At 31.8% G+C, this 14,870-nt stretch overlaps 1 protein-coding gene across 1 annotated transcript in view; it reads right to left on the reverse strand.

Annotated features, from left to right (window-relative positions):
• The window catches only part of LOC114127618 (uncharacterized), a 116,521-nt gene extending 106,907 nt beyond the window's left edge, over nt 1-9,614 (reverse strand). The window contains exon 1 of the mRNA XM_050203012.1: nt 9,516-9,614. Within this exon, the coding sequence (XP_050058969.1) occupies nt 9,516-9,546 (31 nt within the window). The 5' untranslated portion in view covers nt 9,547-9,614. The remainder of the gene's footprint in view (nt 1-9,515) is intronic.
• Between the last annotated feature and the right edge of the window lie 5,256 nt (nt 9,615-14,870).

Raw genomic sequence — 14,870 nt, forward strand, 5'->3', positions numbered from 1 at the left:
GTAAGGATTCAACATGACGCTGCGTAGTTACAATGTAGTAGGTATTGCTGCACTAGTGGCTATCTCGAAAAATTGTACAAGTGATCACTTAAAAGAAATAGCAACCCCTACCAGTATTTCGGTCTACGGATTACGCTAAAAATATTTATTTAAAAAAAAAAACTTTTTAACCTACCAACGTTTAAAGTTTATTTCAATGTGGTTTTTGAATTTTTTAGAATTGTCTAAAGCAAAACTTTTGGGTTTTAAAATGCATTCACTTAATCACTTCACTTATATTTTGTACCGAGTCTATAAGTATGTGTGTGAATCAGTTTCACACTGTGAATACATTTTATTATTAATGAAACAAATGTTTGTGCACCTTTTTAGATACTCATCGATATCCACCACTGACGTATTGTCCTCAGTATTATAATACCTACCGTATTTACAATAGGTATACAATTATTAACGAAGTTCACCCTATCCGAAATCAATTAATTAATTAGTCATTCGAATAGGTTTCAAACATTATATTGTATTGTTTTGTATTGTTTTATATTTGTATTATAAACGTGGACGTTTTCAAGGGAATTAATGCAAAATTATAATTTATAAAATATATGCCACGACATGTAATTTCCACAGTGTCGTATTCGAAACCTATAGTAGAATATTATAAAAAAACAAATTGCATGTTGAGTTTTAATGGTTATATAGTATTAGGGTGCACCACTGTAATGAAGGTTTTTTAAAATAAAATATTTTAACATAATGATATATCTTATAGAAACTAGATTTTGTATAGCTAGGTACATCATAAATTGTTTTTATTAGATTTTCAGAAAAATACATCTTGTGCAACGACACGATTAATATTCTATTGAGCTGTACCAAATTTTTCTATGTTGATGACATCGATAATATTAATTTATTATATACATATAATTTTGATATCACTGAAATATATCATGTTATTTTATTTTTATGGCTAGTTTTTAGTCATTCGGCATGCAGCTGCTTCGCCGTTTATTACGGGATTATATCGTTTGCACCTACGTCCACATATTTTAACCGGGACATTTACAATAAATTATTTTATTAACTTTTTTTTTCATCAAAAATTAGATAATTAGATACCTTTCAATCCACCCCACAAACACGAAACGGCGCACATTACGAAAACGCTCGTGGTGCAGGGACTAAAGCCGACCAGTCATGTATCATGAGATCACATCGTTTTTAAGTGTTTGTGAAAAATGAAAAGGACAAAATAAACATTGAACATATTAAATTATAATTATTCGAACAATTTTCAAACTGAGCCGTGATTCTCGCAACATTATCCTATTTTATATTTTCATTAGAATGTAATATGTACTCGAGCAATATTAATCATGTCACCGTGAATATTTTTATTGCCTTACAAGTTACAACTGGAGTTTAATCACGTATTTATTTAAATACAATATTTTACGGCGAACAAATTGTCGAACGGATTCACAAACGGTTCAAACGAATAGTTCATTTAAATGCGTAATAAATTATTCGTGCGTTTATGAATTTAAATTTATTTTCACATTTTAAACTCACATTATTATATTTTATTCATAATAAATTATTAACGTATTTAATAGGAATAGGTACCTATATACCTGTAATCGTGTTTAACAGTTATTTTTATACATATATTTGAATTAAATTAAGTAGATGAAAATAAGATAGTGGATATTGGATTTGTTTGCATAGTTTTTTTTTTTCGAAAATAGACAGTAATTTAAAGAAATCGCCGATAAAATCAAAAAAAAAAAAAACAATATTTTTAAATAATTATAGTACTACTTCTAGACTAAATTCCTATCTATAAATGGCTATTTGAAGTTGTTCAATCTGAACGTCCGAAATACGTTTGACATACTATATTTGACACGACACACGCGTATACAATAGAACTCTATTGGTGGATCGTAGAAACAGTTATTAATAAAAATGAAATGAATCAATAGTCCCTCAAATAAGTATTGCACCCAACTACCTATAATATGCATCGTATTTGGACACCTCAAAATAATCCACTAACTGGCACCAATTTAGAAGGTCATAATTATCAACCATGGTTGCAAACTGCTGCAGGAACCGAAAACGTATTGGACCGTGATCCTACATATGAGCCTTATAATACATAGATAATATAATATAATATTTATAATATATTATATTATTATATAATAATTATAATTATGTAAAATATAAATATAAATATTATAAAATATTAATATTATATATTATATATTATTTATAAATAATATTATTAGTTTATCTGTTATATAAATGGCTCTCTATGGCTACCTATATTTTTTATTATTATTATTAATATTGTATAGGAATATATTTTCTTTTTATTATTTTTAATATTGTATAGAATACATTTTTTTTTTTTTTTATTAATATTGTATAGGAATACATTTTCTTTTTTTTTTTATTAATATTGTATAGGAATACATTTTCTTTTTATTATTTTTAATATTGTATAGGAATACATTTTTTTTATTATTTTTAATATTGTATAAGAATACATTTTCTTTTTATTATTTTTAATATTGTATAGGAATACATTTTCTTTTCATTATAATATTCAACATTCATTATTAGGTAGGTGCCTATTATTTTATATTATAATATAATTTTAATAAATATTTTAAATTGCATTCAATGATGGTTTTTACCTTAATGTAACAGCTAATCAATGTCTGGCTGATATACATTTCCGGAAACGCGTATCTTGCCGTTGAATTTCACTTTCAATAATATTCAACAGTTTATTAAGGCTGTACATAGTCATTCTAAAGTGTTGGTAACATTTAGACTCGTCATCGATAAGCTCTTTGTATAATGTGACGAATTAACCTTCAAAAGAGTGCTTCTACCAAGCTGGATGTACCCAAACATTCCTTGTTCTTGTTTTTTTTTTTTTTATTATTATTCTTTATTTGAAAGTGCTGCTATCGTCAATAACTCTTCACTCGAAAAAATATCCATTTCTTTAACATTATATGTTTTGTTTTGTTTTTTTTTTTTTTGATACGTATCTACTTAATTCTGTGTATAATATATTGTATAATATATCGAACATAAACCTATAAAATATGACATATGTAATATATCAATAGGCACATAATATATGCAAATTTTTCAAATGCCATCGCACCCAAGACAACAAAAATAACTCTATTCCGTTAATATTCTTCAATAGATTTGTAAGTAAAACTGTTTATATCATGAAATGATACAGAAAATTTAGAAAAAAAAAATTATTTACTTACAAAATATGTAATAATAGTGATATACACTTTTTTTTTATACACTGAACAATGCACATATTTAATTTGTTTTTTTTCTTTTGAGTGCCACATTCATTTGTTTTTGTCTTCGTTGGCCTTAGGACAACAAAAAGTTAGAGTTCATATGTGAAATATCTACATCGTGTTATATCCGTCCTTGATATACATGTTCCTAGTTTATTATTCTAATTATTTTATATATGCACATGACCTATTTCATTCACGTGATTTTCTTTGCCCTGTATTGTATATGTATCTTGAATATTTTAAGATCTATCTCATTTTAATATGCACCGTAAATCATTTATTTTTCAAATATTTGACATATCAAAATATTTAAAATATTTTCTATGTCAAAAAATCAAGATCCTGCAAGCGTGTGTTTGTGAAGCTGTAATAGCGATCGATCGTATCGAGCGCGCGCTACGTTAGCAGGGAGGCGGTAGCCTGACATCGGCGACGGAAGTTGTCGGATAAGAATTTACCTCCAAATTTTTTTTTGATTATACTTATTTTTTATGTATAATACTGTGTATTACATGTCCTGTAATAGTGTAATATCGCGTATAATAATAATAATGGTAGGTAGTGTAATTTTCGGTTGTGTTATCGTCGTGTGCATATTATAATAATAAGTAGTAGTCGCGAGATCCGGTTTTCAACCGACTGGTTGCCGCCGATCTGCAGCTCTTCACGCGAGAAAACAACACGAAAATATTATCGACATATCCTGTGGGATAATAATATTGCGAATAATTACTGCGACTATTTGCGCATAGTAGTGTGACTATAATGTATATACTAATTAGAAAGAATAGAAAAAAAACGGTGGATAAAATTAAATAATTTGAGTCGATCTAAGCCCTGAGAGCGAAAATTGATTTCGCGATTGGTACACGTCGTTAGTGGAACCGTCCAAATTGACCTTCGAAGAGTATTTGGGCGGTACATATTCATGCAACAACTGTATGATTTAACGCAATGTGTGTGAACTATCCCCACACCTTAGCAAAATTTTCCAGAACCCGCATTGTAATTTATAATCCTATAATTATAAGTAATTTTAAGTTTATACCTAGAATTCGAAAGTTGACCATATCGGGGTGCAGAGGTGCTGTTGAAGTCAGTGACTGATTTGTAGGAAGATACGACTGAAATCAAAATTTGATAGGTCCCCGCGGGGCTATTCAGTCATCTTGAAAATTCCGAGAGTATACTTATAATTAAAGGGCAATGACTTGTAATTTTTTTTTGGAACGATTTGACCGAGGAAGGAGAGCGGCCAACTTCACACAGGTTTTATCGCGTACAAAGCCGCGAAATCGATTCGATCGTCATGTAAAACAATGGAAAAGAAAGCAATTGATGTGGGTTTTCACGGATTCGCATTAAAACAATTTCCGAGTTTAGAAATCGCACGATCGGAATAATTGTGCCGCGACTTGGACAATGCTTCGCGACGGTGACACTGGACGACGGCGTGGCTTCCACCACGATAACGTCATCGGTCCCGTAGTACATTTTAAACTTTTATCGGGCTCTATCATCATCAGCGAACCTATGTGTATACCAGCTAGCTCGTTCATAGATGGAAAATTGCGCACCACACACACCACTACCAATCAGTGGTGTCCATCCGATCGTTTTTACGTAGTATGCCAGCGCATATATGTGTGTATATTCTGCGATCGTCCAAAAGAACGTCTTGTGAACCGCGTTAAGGAATGTGCATTTTATTTGAAAATGTTTCTATTCCTTTGCTGTCGAAGCGGAATAGGTAGATTGTGATAAGAAAAATGCATTCTCATTATACGCGTTATACCATAATATCATATTATATTATGGGTTGTGTTATTTGTTATCCGCTATGCATTTATATTACGAGCTGCTGCAGCTGCAAGTGAAATCGCAGTATTTTAGTTAATTTTACAAATTCAAAAATACGCACACGCGTGCTGTCATAATTCATATTATGTTATAATTTTTAAGTTACATATGCAATAAACTTATCAGTCAGGTTGTTTAAGATAATAATTTATAAAAATAACACATTCATAACTCCTCAAAAATCTTTAGCATCGAAACACTAGATAGCAGGTTTCGATACATGATTTATTCGTAAAAAAACATCGGTTCTGTTCGCATAATACACAATAATTGACAAAACATACTGGTATATTTTTACAAAAGCATTTTTTTTTCTGCACATAACAGTCACAACGGGTGTTGGATATGCTGCAACAGTAATCATATTATATTTTGTATGTCTCACCGTCACCGAAGTAAAGGGGACGACTTCGATTCAACTATCACCGAAATCATTGCTAAACAATTTTCTAAAGTAAGGTATTTTCATAGAAATTTCCAATTGAAGAGGAAAATCACCATACCTTATAGTAGTAACCTTTCCAACCGCAATGGAATGACGCTCGGAAACCTTATTAAGTTATTTGTTGAGGACAAAATACTAAAAGGCCGTGATCTCGTTTCATCCGTGTGTACACGTAAAGCCGCTACTGGTCAATTCGTTTGACAATTAACAAAAAAAGATACGATTCTATATATCTATGTATAGAATTTGGCACAAGAACGAACTTTGTTTTACGACCTCAAGGCAGGGAAACGAATTACTATTCAGATGGAATTTAGAGATTAAATCAATTATATAAATGATATCACGTTCATCAACTGCCGTTACACTGAGACGGTCGTATTTCGTTATCGGATTAGATTACAGAGTAGCTATTTTCCTCTAAAAAAACGAGATACTGGTTTTTCATATTTTCAGTCTCAAAACGAAATAATAAAAATTACTAATTAGAATCGGTATAACACTAAATCCACTGCGTTAAAAAATGAAATATCGACAGGAGTTCTGTTTTAGCTGAGTATATTAAAGAATACATAAACCTGCTGCTGCAAAAAAAAGAGAAAAACGATGACCTATAAAATAATATTAAAAGTAGCTCGATAGTGTCTAATCTGGTTTAGATCGAAAATGTAGAAAACCGCGCTTTATATCAAGTGCGTAACACTTGAAATTAGCAGAAAAATTGGATAATTGCCCACATGGGAATACTATTAGTAGTTTATAAAGTATCTACGTACAATGAAACGTTTACCTATACGATGTACTATAACGAATGACACATACGTAAATTATTGTATAATATTATTAAATGTTAAAAATTAAGGTGTGTGTATATACTATTCGGTGTTTATATATAGAAACTAAATATATAGCAAATCTCATAATATCTTATTGAAAATCAAAATTTGTTTGGGTTTTCTTTTTGTTCGAAAATCCCAATTTGAAAGTCTGATGTGCTCATATTTATAGGTGCTATGGAAATGACAATTATATTATTTCATGCCTTGATTTCCATGCACATGAAGGTATATAAGTAAAAATAATGTACATTTTTATTTCAATTTTATCGGTTATACTCGCGCTTACTGTACAGCAATTGCAGCGATTCTTTTATATACGAAAACGTTTAAGTTACTGGGCATGTCATCTTGTCAACTATATGAAATATATTATATGTATGCTGTCTTATCATCACAATACTAGGTGCATATTTTATTTTATTATAATATACAATGAATTACGACGGCCACGACTTACGAGTATGCGTGTACCATTATATGCATCGCCACGGATGTGCATTTTATAAGCGCGCCCATATGAGTATAAATAAATTTTACCCGTATTTATTATAGCAATAATTCAATACACAAACGAATTACGCGATTATACTTTTTTATTATGATAAACATAATGTATATACGTATAATTACCCATCGGAATCCGCGACAGTAATGTACATAAGCGTGCGTATATATATATGAGCTCACCAGCGTGCCCGACGTGTAAAATATTACAGTAATAATTTCGATAACAGTTAGTTTTTTCTTTTTCACAGTGCGTCTCCGTCCTACGACAACAATACTAATATCGTTTAGCGCGCTCGCGTACAATCCGGACGCGCTGCAGCGACTTTAACGCCACCACAAATGAGCGAAACGTTTTGCAGCATGTCTCCATCTACATGCGATTAATAATCGTCGTCGCGTTTCGGGTCACACAATATACACTAAAGCTGTATAGTAATATACGTACAGAGGTGCATATGTACGGCGATAAATTATTGTTATATATAATATATCCTCTCGGGTCTCAGTCCGCGACTATTAAATTGATTAAATTAAAATGAAAGAAAAGTGCGATAAATTTAAACGTGTTTTTTTTCACCACACGCCATTTTGCGGTGAGTTTTATACATAGCGAATACATAATACGCTGAAACATCACTTTTATAGATAAATAGTTATTCACAATCTCGTATGACATGGTTTTCAGGTAAACGCTCATAAATAAGATTTGAATTTGTCATTTTCGTCAAATCTTTATGTGTTGCAATACATATTTTAAATAAGGTGTGACTATTTGAAATGAATGAAGTGTTACTTTATTGATGACTATATTCTCCCTATAAGAAGACTATATATGTTGTTAAGTCGTCAATATAGTTAAGTAGGTATATCCATTATACTACATCGATCGATTAAGATTACTGACCAAATCGAACGGTATTAATATAATATATTATTATACAAAGTGATAACGTGATATTTTATTGTGCGCTTGTTGTTGATCCGGTTAGGTCTTTTCGATATTTAAAATGTAAATTTATCGGTGGATATAATATTTTATATATATATATATAACAAGGCACTTTTAATTTAGGCATACTATCGAAATTATATTATAATAATTACGTCGCGTGACCACGATCAATAACCATCGTCACACAAATATATAAGTTCGCTGCGAGCATATTATAATATATCTGGGCCAATTGCCAAAGAAAGACGAGATGTCGATAAAAAGCGCTATCCCGCTATAGAAAACCGACCATACGGATTAGCCGTTATGAGAAGTGGTTGAAAATATGTGATCGTTACACCTATATATTATACTATATATTAAACGCAGTAGAGATCGTTTTCGTTGTGGCCGGACAGTATTTTTCACACAATATTTATATGTGCATTTAAATTTTGTCCAAACGATAAAAATTTATTGTAGGACTATAAGAATAAAGAAATAACGGTTCCGCCGCTATAGTTAATAATGATATTCATTGATATATATTCGCAGTATCAAAAGCCAACCGTTTTCTCTATTTCGCGCACATTTTAACGATAATATCATACTGACACATATTGCGGTGATATTATATTATGTTATGTTACACTCGCTTTCGAAAATATTTCGTGTATTTGCAGTTAGTAACATAAATGTATATACTGAGATTTGTTAAATTCGTCTGGTATCTAATGTACTTGAGTGATTTGATATTATATTATCAATATATGTATATTACCCTCCTAGAGAAACAAGCAGTATGTGTTAAATTTTCAAAATTGATGTTATTTCATATTTAGTATATATAATTGCATAATTCTGCATTAACCTGACTTGGTGTAAAGTGTGTATGTGTGGGTATGACAGAAAGAGAGAGAGAGAGAAAGCGAGAAAAAAAGTGAAGAAAGAGTGAGAAATAGATATGTTTATATTTATTTGCAGAAAACCTATACTCCGTGATACCCCTTCGTAACTACACCATTGTGGTTTAGCGAGAACACTCTCTAATATTCTCTATAGTAAATAACTATAAGTATTTATTTTAATAATATAATACCTACGCTCGAATGGTAATATAATATATTTTATTGTATAAGTGCATCCGGATGTACAATATTTTATCATCGGCCGTCGTAACGGGTTCGCTCTTGTCAGCAACGATCGAGATTCATACAATGCGTTGTGTATATACGATATCGCGTACACATCATGATGTCGTATCGGTTATATTTATATATATTATAATATAAATGCTGTACACGGCGTCGAAAGTCGGGCATTCACTATTATAATTATTATATGGTCAAATACTTTAAATATTAATAATATAATATAAAGGCACATGGTTATATACAAAACGTCTGAAAATATGTAGAAAATTGTTAGTTTTTAAATTTATAATAATTATTTTGGGATTATATTTTTTTAAATAAAAATGTATACTCGAGATCTATTATTATTTTGACGCAGTATGAAATTGTTTACACGGAGCGTCATAATTAAAATAAAAGCGTATGAGATGCTCTAGATAATATTATTACCTTTAAGTTCGATGATAGGAGCTAACAGCATAAAATATATTCCGTTGAACAAAAATGTGCTGTGTTGTTTGTATGTAAGACGGAGACAAAACACGTGCGGGTGTGTTATCCTCTAATATAATACTGTTATTCCTTATACTTTTCTCCGTTTAGAGTCCGCAAGCGATAAACAAGTGGAATGTGACAAACGTCATACGATTGAGCTTTATAGAGTGGCGCCGCAGGCTCTTCGAATACATCTATATGGCTAAAAATAAAACTTCGCTGGAACAAAGTCAAAGCGAAAAACGTTCCTTATCTCCTGTTCATCGTGACTGTCATAAGAACATTGAACATTTGAACGACGCCGGCTGCTGTAGTGGCGTCTAACTATAGTAGCGTCATCCGTCCTCGTTCGCGCGCCTCTGCTTTCGCTAGACGTCGAAATATCTGTTGGCTATAAGTTATAGAATACCTATATATATATATATATACGCGCGTCTCTTTTCTTATTATAAACCATATTCAACTGACAAAATAAAATGATCAATGATAACTATTATTATAATTTATACTCTTTCGAGTACACTTCGAAACGATACTGCAGAGACGGTTTGAAATCATTGGTAAATATTATGCTTATTGCGTGTAACTAATTATGTATAAGTTATGAAATTATGATATAATTATGTAAGATATAACTATAATAACTTAGTTTTACTTTAGTTTTCTAATATTTCTAATTCCTATTATTGCTCTATTTTAGATTGCTAACGTTATAAATTATTATTCATTTTTTTTACACATAATTCTTTATAAGGTCATTGTTAAATGATCTGGACAATAAGCTTATAATATACTTAATTAATCAGATAACATAATATGATTAATTTTACGCGAAAACAGTTGAGTGAAGAAACATCCATATAAACAACAACATATATATATATATAAATATATTATTATATACATATTTATTTAAAAATGTTTATATGCTGTATATTTCTTAATGAAAAATGAAATAAAAATGTTGGAAGTTGGAATTGTAGGTATATAAACATAACAGCGTATATAACTCTACGAATATACATATTGTAACTAGTATTTAGTAAGAAAGTTATATTTTTGTCTACTTGTGTATATAATTATATATTTTAGTTTTTGCAGTTATATTTTATATTTTTTTTATGAACGAACAATGACAGTTTAAGAAATTAACGGTAGCCGCACAAGACTTTATACTGTGTGAGTGTGTGACATGAGTTTCATATAGGTCCTGACTTATGACTCCTATACTAAATACAATTATTGGACTCGGTGTCGTAGCACGTGTAAATTTCGATACTCCATGACATTATTTATAATCGAATTATACGGAAAGTCTAACTATTTTATATTATTATTATTATTATTTATTGTTCTCTACAATATTGTAAATCTTTGGGACTTTAAGTCGCCTTGGAACAGTTAACTATGTGTAATAATATAATAACGTACTATGATACACGCACGTCATTTATAATAGTATAATATACACAGGTAAGACTGGTAAGAGCTGTGTATACGAACAGAGACTGTACCTATATTATTAGGTATATCATAATTCCACGTGCGTGCACAAAACGGCGGCGGTGGCGGTATATTGTGCGTGTGTGAAAACGATCGGCGAAAAGACAGAAGTCTGTGTCGTTAATTGAGTCATTTCGAGTTTTTATAACGTACACTATACAGGTATTAATGATGACGTACGTGGATTCTGAGCGTACACTGCACTGCATTGTTGCATTCAGTTATCTGCCGCTTGTAATTTGTATGCATCACCTGTTTGTATGTTCGTATATAAATCTGGATGTTGATATGACACGAGGGTGACAACCGGAGAGGGGTGCGAGAGAGACTCGTTTCTGTCGTAGAAAATATTATGGAAAATCATAGAAAATCGTAATTATCGTATTATAGACGTTATTATCATTATTTTCTATAATATGGAAGGTTAGCAGTCTGTTCTTGTCCGTTGAAAAGTAAGATAATTTATGCAAATCATCTTTGTAATGTAACACAATATAATATGTAATATTCACGCGTGCACTGATTGTAGTTAAAAACAAAATAACGTATACATTGATAGGAGAAACGTATGACCGTTCTTGGCGAGAAAAATATGACAAAAACTAATAGTATACCAAATATTTCCATTAGTCGCGACGTCCACGAGATCACGAAGAACTTTCAGCGAGGCTCTCGATATAATGTGATCTGATTCGAATTAAACTCTATCCGGCGCTTATATATCGATCACCTATATAATAGTATATTACGTATATATATTGTATATTATAGCAGTGGCCTAAAAAATTGTGGTGGAATATCCGCAGAACACGTCCTCGTAATTTACGACTCCGCACACTTATACGATCGGTGGGGTGCCATCGGGATAAAAATCCGTGGCCGTCGACTTAACCGTATTATTGTCGCTTATAGATGCTATGAACGTAATATACTATTATCTGACCAGTATCACTGCACATATGGCCGCGGACGACCGTCGTGCGTGCATCGATAATATACGCGATGGCTCGGGACTGCCGGTGTTCCGCGCGGTACCTATGTATAGGTATAATAGGTATATTATACCGAGGTAGTACCCGTCGCGGTATATACACACGCGATAACATATAGTATAATGTATGTGTGATAATTTTTTTGTAGAAAACCCGAGTCGCGGCGCCACCGCTACAGCCTGCACCGACCGCCTTCGTCATTCCGCCGACGAACGGAAAACAAAAAAAAAAAAAACGAATAAATCGTCCGACACGATAGCAGCGTTTTCACGTGTGTATTTACGCGAATACAATAATTTTCATCGCGTGTGATGAACGCGTAACGTATCAAACCACCCAATTACGATCGCACCTCCACAATAATATAGTGCTGGGTCGCGGGCACAATGCGGACTCGGATTGGCATGTGTCGGGCGTCGGCGGAGACGACGGTTCAATTATTTCACGTTGTCATTATAATATTACGCGCTTCGCATCAATTTCGTTTCGTATTATTATTATTATTATTAACATCCACCGTCGCCGCCGTGTAAGGTCGTGCGTTCGCGTACCTATACTCCGAGTCGACCGGGCTACCGTTCGTGTACGAGAAGAAACGAACGGACGCAATTATATATTGTACGGGCGATGTTAATAATACGTGCGGGGCCGACGAGAAGAGCGTAATAATATTATTATAATATATGTGTAGATGAGACGTATATAAACGCGAAGATCGTTTTTCCGTTTCTTATTATTTTGACGCCCGTCCGATTGTCATGTCGTCGTCGTAAGTCGTAAGTCGTAACACACATTATTCCGACACGAGTCGACCTCGTAACTGCACACACAAACACACACACACACACATAATATATATACGACTATTATGTTATATACGTATAACCTGAATAACTCGCGGGATAATCTATGGCTGCGTCCGCCCTACTCGCGCGCGCGCTCGAGTATATATTGCAGGTTGCAGCTACATAATAATAATAATATAATAGTATATTAATATATAATAACGTTTCTCATCGTGTACACCTATCGCACACGGTCGCGAACAAAATATTTATAAATATACTATACATACTACACCTATACGATATATTATACGGCGAAGCGTACGTGTATACGACCACACTGTTGTGCGTATAAATTAATAAACGGAAAGGTTTTTAAAAAAAAAAAAACGCATACTTAAGGAAAACCAGTTCTAATCACTGGGCACTGCAGGCACCCGGATAATTAACTATATATATATCTCGTTTATATATATATTGTTATATTATATTATAATATTCTACTTTCTAACCCATCGCGCGACGGTCTGTAACACGTCCGCGATGTCGACGATATCTGCTACATATCTGAAGTTTAAGAAGCATTATAACGATTATCTGCTGAGTGCGTTTTCCCAAGTTTTCGGAACAGACTAAAACCAAAAACTCGTTTTTTTATATTATTCTTAACGTTTATTACTCTTCAGTTTCGACTTGTCTTAGCAACATTTCATAAAGTTTTTTATTTTGTTTTACAATTTAACCGAAAGCAGTGCTGGGCCGTACTCTCTTACGATTATAATTTGCAGATATTTGAACAATATAGACTCAAAAGTTCATATTCTAAAAACGTAGATCTGAACCGTAATATTAATTATTAATAAATAAAGTTCGGATTTTTAAAGCATAATAAGCAACTTAAAAAACACACGATCATTTAAGAAAAAAGCATGACCAAAAATTAACATGAACTAGTTAAAAAAACGAATAAAACATTTTTAAAACATTAATTTAAATTTAAAAAAAGAATTAAATACATACCATATATTTCCCTTGATTTGCAGTTGTGAAAATGACTATTGTCCGACAGAACATTTAACATAGAAAACGAACTTTCTACATCCACTGAAGGTGATCGGTGCATACTTGTCTTCATACAAAAGGTTTCAAATTACAACACTAAAACATAAATTTTGAAATGGTCGATATCGTTGTTAAAGGCATACTGACCGTATAGGCACTGCAGGCTATAATATGTAGATCGACAATCTACATATTATACGTTTAATACATTTAATAAACAAAAACAAGCCGATAACGAAAACAATAATAATCTAATATATTTAGTCCACATTCTGGGTTTTTACGTTTCTTATTAATTCAATTTTTTATTATTACTATATAGTAGCACAATAAACCTAATATAAAAATTCTACAGCTGAAATAACTGAAAAATCAACAAAAAAGCATTTACATAAAAAAAAACCCGAAAAAAGCAAAAAAAATCGATTTATTTGGAATTAGAATGACGTTAAACGAATTTATCTATAAAAATTATCTATCTCATATATAAAAATAGAATCCGATCCCTATTAATGTATATCATTATTATAATATTGTTGTATACGCAAAATATTTAAATATAAATCGTACATTTTTTTTTAAATTTTATTTAATGATGATAATAATCAAAATAGTTCGATAATTATAATTTATATACAAATTATTTTTATCTTGACGATGTTGGAAAGCTCGTCCCTATTGCACCTTAATATTATTAGATTATAATATATACAATAATAATATCATAATCATATCTATCTTAAACATACCGCACACAAAATTGGAATAAACTACGGTGTTTATTTGTTTATTTTTGTGTCTCTCTAGAGCTAGAGAGTCAGCCTACTATTAGCAGTTGTTTTGGTCAGCCAAATCACCGAGCCGAAGAAGTCTTATCAAACTGTACTACTAGAGGCATATTTAGGTATGGTTTTCAGGGTCCTTGACCCCAAAGAACGTCCGAGTTAAAGGGGGAGGGGGAGAAACAG

Source organism: Aphis gossypii, chromosome 3 (assembly GCF_020184175.1).
Source record: "Aphis gossypii isolate Hap1 chromosome 3, ASM2018417v2, whole genome shotgun sequence".
Lineage (NCBI taxonomy): Eukaryota > Metazoa > Arthropoda > Insecta > Hemiptera > Aphididae > Aphis > Aphis gossypii.